Genomic DNA, 8,758 nt, shown 5'->3' with positions numbered 1-8,758 from the left:
ACAAACAATAACAAGTGTTAGTGCGAATGTGAATAAATTGGAATCCTTGCACATTGCTGTATTATAAAATGATGCAACTGCTTTGGGAAACAGTTTGACAGTTCTTCAAAACATTGAATAAAGAGTTACTATATGATTTAGCATTTCTACCCCTAGGTGTACACACGGGAGAACTGAAAACATACCCATGTAGAAAGTTCCACATGAACATTCATGGCAGCATTATTTATAATACTCAAAAAGTAGGAACTCAAATTGATAAATGGATAAACCAAATTTGGTATATCCTACAATGGAATATTTGGCAGTAAAAAGAAATGATATATGCTACAACACAGGTGAATCTTGAAAACATTATACTAAATTGCAGAAGCCAATAGCAAAAGACCAAATATTGCATTATATTATATTTATATATTTATATAAAATATTATATATAATATATATAATTTTACTATATATTATGTTTATATTTGCTTTATATAAGTATCCATAATCCATAGAAAAAGGAATTAGGTTAGTGGTTGCCAGGGCTGTTGGTAAGGGGTAGGAGAATGGGGACTGACTGCTAATGAGCACAGAGTTTCTTTGTGGCAAAATTAAATCGCAGTGATGTTTGCATAACTCTGAATATATTAAAAACCACAAAACTATACACCTCAAATAGTGGCTTTTATGGAATTATATCTGAATGAAGTACTAATTTTTTTAATGGGGTTAATACCTCTCACTTTATAGTGCTATTAGGAGAATTAACTGTAGACATATGAAATCTTTTACAAGATCAGGCACCCAAATATTTGTTGGAACTAAAGATAAATTTTGCCTGCTTCCCAACTCTGCCCAGAATTTGATGTAATATACTACCAAGGTAAATGCAACAGAGCGCCAGAGTCAGAAGCAAATTTGAATACCTGCTTCTTTTGCACCCATACATTGAATAAAGTTCTGGCCTATTCACTGGAATTGTTGGAACAAAGCAAACTTTATTTCCTACTTTTCATCTCCAGACCAAGTAACCATTTCTCTCTACCCATCTGGGCAAACAGACACCCCATACACTCTCCTCCACTAGCAAGCCTGTCTCCTTTCTCAGAGGAAGGTTTGAGGTACAGATTTACTTCAGATTTGAGAAAAAGTGCTGAGCTGAAGCAATATTTCAAAAGAATTCATAACATTAGCCACAACTAACCCCATCCTGGTAGTGTTTCCCTTGAGTATTCTGACAGTTCAGGGCTCAAAGGATAATGGGGCCAATTAACTCTAAGCCCTCTATAAACAGGTGGTTTCAGATGTATTCAGGACTTACATGGCTAGGTCATGACTTTCTGGAAATCCCAAAGAAATAAGATGAACTCAGGATCTGGTCCTATAACCAAGGTTCATGTTCAGGCCTGTTAGGTATTTGTGCCTACTCTGGGGAGGGTGGGGAAATGGCTGGACTGGAAGCCCAGAGCTCCTCTCCCAGGTCACTTCACAGCATACAAAAGGATTCTGCAAACTACCTTATCCAAGAACATAGCTGTCACATTCTATTGTGATTTGAATCATTTTGACATAGTAGGGCACAAAAATTAATCGTCTTACTTTCTATACAAAGTATATCTTAAATTTCAATGGAAAAAATAACGAAATGTGTGGACCTTGAAATATTTTATGTCAGGAATGTCACTGTTGTGTGCTTGTATTCATCGAGGACCTATAGGTGCCAGGCTCTGGTAATACAGAAGAGAGTAAGCCACAGTTGAAACCCCACAAAAGGAGCTCCATCTTTTTGCATGACAGTTATACTAGAAAGTATTAAAGGAAAGCACATAGTGCTATGTGAACACAGAGATGGGACACCTACCTGAGTCTAGGGTGTCATGGGGGCATTTAGAAGATGAAGAGAAGTATCTGAGCTGATTCCTAAAGATACAGTAAAGTAGATGGGCAAACAGATATTAAGGAACATCTCCATAGGCAGAAGAATAAAATTTGTGAACTTATAGACTTGCAAGTTATTCAGTCTAGCTGGAACATATTGTTGAGAAGGGAGTGGTAAAATGAATTAATTTACAATGGACAGGTAAGAAAAAGATAGGGATTTATATTTGGCAAATACATGCACCCATCCTAAATCAGTCCCATCCCACTGAGAATGGTGACAAGGTTGGGCAGGGGAAAAGACTTTCTGGGCTTCCTCAAAGGGGCACCTTGGTGAGGGCTGATGGCATGCAGCACTGCCTTAAGAGAGCAGAACTTCTGAGGATCCTCCAGCCCTGCCCCTGGGGGTTAGGGTTGAGCTCCTGGCCATAGCTAAAGGAAACAAAGGAAATAGATTCCTTCCACCCACTCTCCCAATGTCCAAAATATTCAAGGTTCTTTTTAACAACAAGGAAAATGATTTTTTTTTAATTTTCAACCCAGCCCAGTCCCATCACTTAAATACAGCATAGGAGTAGAAAAGAGTTACACTGCAAGCATCATTTAGTCCAAGGCAGAGTTCCATGCCTCACAAAGAGAGCAAGCCTTTTTTCCTCAGAGACCCATGCCCAGAGCCAAACTAAACACACAAAACAGGAAGGCCCAGAATGAAGTCAGCTCAAGGCCAGGGCACGTTTCACCCTTCCCCCACAGCCCTCTACTTCCCTCCATTCCTAATCAGGTCAATTCCCGGACTCTGAGCCACCAGGGAGCTTTCTTTGTGGGGCAGTTAACACTTGAACCTCTGTTACATAAAATAAGACACCCTGTGAAATTTATTGTTCTATAGAACGTTTAAAATAACACCCCCCATACATAATCCCATTCAGCAATGACAGCTCTTCTTTTCACTATAAATGCAGGTGATTTTAAAGTGATTGCCATCTCAAATAGGTCCATACTCAAGTTTCCCTATGGGTCTCATTAAAGGCTTCAGTTCTTACTGTAGGACAGGAAGGAATCCCAGGTACTTTTCTCAGATTCAAAGGCTGAGAGGAAAAGCCTTGCTAGCTTAGAAGATTTCTATAGAGATTGTTACCCAAAAGTTTTCTGGTCCATCTGAGAAGAGTTTCAGATTTTGCAGGCAATACAAGCATAGAAGCAGGCAGTCTATCTGATTAGGTACTACTAGTTTCTAAGCTATAGGAAGCAAGAAAGAGGAATATAAAGTCTCAAGCTACTTTCACCACCCCAAATCTTCCAGAGCCTCAGAAGATGGACACTAGGAAAAGTCTACCTTTCCCAGGCCTTGGTAGGATAATTTCTAACATTCTACCACCTGGATTGGTAACGTTTGACAATAAAAGACAAGAAAATAGCACATTTCCAAATGAACATCTTACCAAAGTTTTAAGGGCTCTGACTCGTGGTCAAACTGTACTGATCCATGCTAGGAGATTGATATCAGAACTGTATTTTATAAACTGAGTAGCTCACAAGTGGGGGAAGAGACTTGAGTAATGACATGGCAAGGAATTAGAGTATTGCTTGCAGCTTTAACACTGATATTTGTTTTAAACCTTTCTCTATTAGGAAATCTGAGCTAGCTTTACCTTTGCTGTCACCTGCATGTACAGGACTGGGCAATCATATTCTCATACTCCTTGTACAAAATATTCCCATTTGTTTCAATCAGAAGGAGACTAATGGGAACATACTTATAAGGGACACAGGAAGGCTGGGGGACACTCTGGTCCACCAGCTCATTGACAAGGTTCTGGATGATAGCGTGATTGGGGGAATTGAGACCATAGCGTAGTACCCGAGGGCAGGTTCCCTTGCAGTAATTAGGGGTATAGAGATGGGGGGCAATGATCCAGTGATCCCAGCCCAGCTGTTGGAAACTGACTTGGAAAGGATGGAGGGAACACTGGTTATTTTCAGGTCCATCATGTCCCCAGGAGGGACCAAGAATCTCAGATGCGATACTGCCTGCTTGCCGGGCCCTCCTCAAGAGGAAGGAAGATTCTCTTTCCATCAACTCCTCCAGGCCTTTGGGAAGAAGTCTGGCCTTCTGAACACTTTTATGAGTGTCATTTAAATATAGTAACAAGAAGGCAATGTCTAAGGATGAAGTGCCATGCCACTGGGGCTCAAGAACTTCACTACCTTCTAGCCGCTGACACATGAAACGGAGTCGTAGGACACTGTGCCCCTTGTGATTCCAGAGCCTTTGCTGAACGTGTTGTGTGATATCCATCTCTGTCCAAGCTTTAGACATCAGGGAAGGCTTCGAGGAACCTCCTTCTGAAGAGGGAAAGTGATTCATTGGGCTTTTCTGGACCCAGGGCTCCATGTGGCAGGAGAGGTGGACGCGAGTTAGGTGGAGTTGATGGCGGTAAACCACAGCTGCCCTGACTAGTTGGTATGCTACCCGGTTTAGTCTCAGAGGAAAGTCCAGGGTCTGTATATGCCAGGGGCCTGCACAAGTAAGAAGAAACAAGAGCAGATTAGCTTACCTCCTAGCCTGAACCTCCCTCACAAATCTGCTCAGCCCTAAAATTAACTCAAGATCATAATAGCAGCTATCTATTCAACACTTACTAATGTATTAGATGCTTTATATACATTAGCTCTTTAATCCTCAATAATCATATTAGATAGTTATTATACCCATTTTTCAGGCAAGGAAATTGAAGATCAGAAAAACTATGTCAAGGGACACACAGCCAGTGTGTGGTAGAGTCAAGGTTTGACCCCAAGTCTGTTTCCCCTAAGAAAAACTGTGTCTCACTTTTAGATCACTCACAGCACTAGGCTCAGAGGGAAAATAAAACACCTCAAGTATAGAATTACTTTGTGTGTATATTATGTGTATAGGAGAGAATCAATCATAGTACTTGACTATTAAATGTGAACAACTAAGACAGTCATTGAGACATATAAGGAAAGTTCTCAAGTCACTTCACTATACAGATGTAGCTTTGGGGCAACAGTCCCATATTAGGGGCTGTGGCTTGCCATCACTTCAAACCCAGGACCAAGGCACCACAAAATAATTTTGTCTATCCATCCCTAGTGGAGACAGCTATTTTGCCATTCCTGCATTTCTTCCATCAACTATAAGAATTGCTTCTTGAGTATCTTTTCCTCCTTTGGCCATTTCCCCTCAATCTCTCCTTTTTCCATCTCTTGCTGGAAATGGATCTCTACCCTTCATTTTACCACCATCCCCCTAAATACCATTTTCAACCAAGCCTTGATCACATAAGTATCTTATTTTCTGAGAAGTCTGCGAAAAGCTGCTTGCCCTTCGTGATTAGGAGCTTTAATTCAAACTGGTGTGCTGACACCCAGTGGCCAAAGAGTTGGAAGGCTGGGCCCACAGTGCTCTGAACTTCTACGCCCCCTCCTGGCAAAGGTCAAGAGCAAAGATTATGAAAACCAGGAATCGCAGGAAAAAGCTTCCTGATTATCCTGAAACATCTTATCAGTAAATATTTCCATGTTATTCACCTACCCTTCCTTATCCATTGAATCCACAAGCCTGGAATTCTTCAGTAGCCTTGGGACTTTCAGCATAAAAGCTTTTCAATGTCTTGATGTTCCAGGATATTTTTAAAAGTTCAAGTTCCTTGTCATGTTTAATACACCCTCAGGTTTAGGACACTAGCCATCATTCACACAAGGCCCAAGCCAGGCTTGTATTTCCTTTTCAAGTTATTTATACTTCTATCTTACAATAGTCTTTCCAAGACGCCCACCCATACACCTGCCCCACCCTGCCTGAAAAGGAACCCAACCCAAACCTCTAGAAGGTTGTCTGGTGAAAAACTGTTTTTTCCTTTCAGACACTGACATCACATGCTTCCTGAAGTAGGGTGGGGTTACTAACGATCACAGCCAGGAAAGGTCTGCTCAGAACTTTTCAGGGAAAGGATTGACTCACACATTCTGTGTGAGTGAACCTGTCATCTGTTTCTGGATCCTTTCCAGAGTCCCTAGATGCTAGTATGTTCCACAGACCAGGATACTTGCCTAATTCTACGCATCCTCCTTTTTACCTTCATGTGATCTGCACAAACTTGATTTGTACAGCTTTATGCTGCACTTAGGAATGGAATGCAGGTCCCTTAACATGGCCTCCAAATTCCTGCTTCTCATCAGCCTCATATCCTACCACTCTCCACAATACTCATGAGGCTCCAGCCACACTGATCTTCTGTTCTTTAAGGACAAACTTATTTCCACCCTCTGTGTCTTTACACATGTTCCCTCTGCCTAAGTCAGGTTTCTCTCTACTCCTCTCATACCTATCTTATCTTACAAGCCTCAGCTCAGATGGTACCTATTCAGAGATACCTTCCCTGACAACCCCATGCAAAGGGAAGATTTAATTGCTGTTCTCTATCATAACAACCTATTTCATTCTTTGATAGCACTTGCCACAATTAGCAATTATTTTCTTATTCATCTCCACCATGATAACACATGCTTCACGAGAGTACGGTTTTGCCTGTCTTGATCGTCTGTTTGCCTAGCACTCAGTAGGTGCTGAACGAATAATTGTGGAATGAATCTCCACCCACACCAAGCTATTTCCTCTTCCTTAAATCAGAATGCACTTCTCTGCCTCAAAGCATAGTCTTCTTACTTCTTCAAGGTCCAGTTCCAATATTACCTTTTCAATGAGGCCTTCCAGCCTCCCTGTTTCCTTTTCATTGCTCCAAGCAGTGAGCCATTTCTTCTTTGAGGTCCTGGGAGCCCTATTGCTTATCCTTTTCAAAGAACTCATCATACTGTAACATCATTATGTGATTAGTATTTATTTATTATACTATACTGGGAGCTCCTAGAGGTCAGGAAAGTAATTATTTGCCTTTATATACCCAACTCAAACATAGTGCCTGGTGCTCAATTAAAATCTATTGGGGAGTCAGCACAATGTGGTGATTAAAGCACACTTTCTGGGGCTTAAAAGCCTGGGCTTAATACCCAGCTTCCTTCAATTCCTAGCTGTGTGACATTGGGAAAGTTACTCTGAGCCTCAGTCTATCTATCAAATGTGTAATGTTAGTACTTCCTACCTCACATGGTAGTGGCGAATAATAAAGACAATGTTTGTAAAGCATTTTGTGCAATGCCTGACACATAGTAAGCTTACAGTAAGGGTTAGCTATGAGAATATTGGTTGTTTTACTTGGAAGGGGAAATGTAAATCTTGTCTGTTGTCATCTGAGACTAGTGAAGGCCTTAGAATGATCTCACTAGATTCCCAAGAGTTCCTTAAAGTTGATGGCTGTCTACATTCCCTAGAGAGCCCTGCACTTCAGAAGCCCAATATTGCCTTGGAACAATGTCTAATGCAGATGTTCAAAGCAGAATTAAGCATGATGCAGGACAAAGAAAATTTCAAAATACACTTAGTATCAAAATACCAAAGTAACAACATGTCCTCAATAGAAAAACTGTTTAGTATACAAAAATATTGGACTAAATACTTGAAAAGTTGCAGACAGGCTTTAGAATCAGACAGACTTGAGCTCAAATCCCATCCCTGCCATCCACTATTTGTGTGACATTTGCAAGTTGTTTAACCTCTCCATGCCTTAGTTTTCTTTAACAGGTAGGCTAATTGCACATGACAACTAATGATAGTAGCTATTATTAGGGAACAAATACAATAGCAGATGCTCAGATCTAGGTATGCAGACCTTTAGATGTTAGCTTATCTGTCCTTTCTGAGGCCTTGTAAGTTTTCTGAACTCAGCACCCTGTACTCTTCCTTCTAAGAGCAAAACACTACGTAAACAGCCCTCCACAAGAATGTAGCAGGGTATTTCTTAATTACCATTTTCAGAGATATAACAAGCAAAACACTTTCTTTGAAAGATAGGGGCTGACACATCACTCAGTTGTCCTGGGGCCCAGAGAGATTCCTCAGTAGGCCCAAGGCAATCTATTCTTAAGTAGGGGCCCTAAATGGAAGTAGGCTTAAAGCCAGTTTCTCCCAAGCTTGCCATTCTTTGAAAAAGCAAGCCGGAAGAAACAACCTGCTCACCAGGCGATGAGCACTGACAGTAAACCCACAGATTCCCTTTTCTCTACACTCTTCTCCACTTTTCTCCCCTACAGGACAGTATGGGGGCATGATAACTCACCTCTGAGAGGTCTTGCTACGTTTGCCAAGGGCCTCACCAACCTCACCATGGTGGCCCCAATGGTGCGATTCTCCCTAGGGTGCCCACGTGGGTCAGCCGAACGCTGGTACAACTCCAACATGTACCGCAGGGGATGCCCTAGGAGCCATGGCTTCCTCTGCTGTTTGCCAGGGGCTTCTTCTAGCAGCTCCCGAATCAGGGGCAAGGTAGGGTCCTCAGCCAGGAGGGCAACAGAAGGCTGCCCTACCTTTGCCATTTGGACCCTGTGTTCCATAAAAAGCATCAGTCCCCAAAGAAGAAGAAATCTAAGGATGCTAAGAAGGACCATCTTGAAAACCTTGGTGTTCAGTAATAGGCTCCAATCCAAGCCCAAAGGATGTCAGTCTGACCTGTTCCTTTCATGCAGGTAAGCACACTCTGGATCCACAGCCACCAAGGAGGGGGGCCATAAATAAAGGAAGGAAGGCAGGTCAGCCCTATGTTGCTTCCTCTGGGAAGGAGAAAAGGCCCCCTTTCCTGGGCCAAGGAAAGTCTCCTAACTTGATCACTTTGCATCAAAACAAAAAGAAAAAACAGATGGGACAAAGAAGCATGCCTCTTGCACTCTCTAGGGCTGGGAACAAGATAGTACTTATCTGAGGAGGCTGAGGTAACTTAAATGGAGAGGTCCGTTCCAGGACCTGTTCCGTTAC

At 41.9% G+C, this 8,758-nt stretch overlaps 1 protein-coding gene across 1 annotated transcript; it reads right to left on the bottom strand.

Moving 5' to 3' along the window:
- Window positions 1–3,526: 3,526 nt before the first annotated feature.
- BMP15 (bone morphogenetic protein 15) lies at window positions 3,527–8,394 on the bottom strand. The gene is made up of 2 exons (XM_008570340.1): window positions 8,067–8,394; window positions 3,527–4,386 (listed from the first exon to the last, which is right to left on the bottom strand). Exons 1-2 carry the CDS (start codon window positions 8,392–8,394, stop codon window positions 3,527–3,529), a joined length of 1,188 nt encoding a protein of 395 aa, XP_008568562.1.
- Between the last annotated feature and the right edge of the window lie 364 nt (window positions 8,395–8,758).

The sequence above is a fragment of the Galeopterus variegatus genome, unplaced genomic scaffold, assembly GCF_000696425.1.
Source record: "Galeopterus variegatus unplaced genomic scaffold, G_variegatus-3.0.2 Scaffold594, whole genome shotgun sequence".
In the NCBI taxonomy this organism is placed as follows: Eukaryota; Metazoa; Chordata; class Mammalia; order Dermoptera; family Cynocephalidae; genus Galeopterus; species Galeopterus variegatus.
Note: the sequence above shows the minus strand (reverse complement) of the source record. Positions and strands in the feature narration are given on the sequence as shown.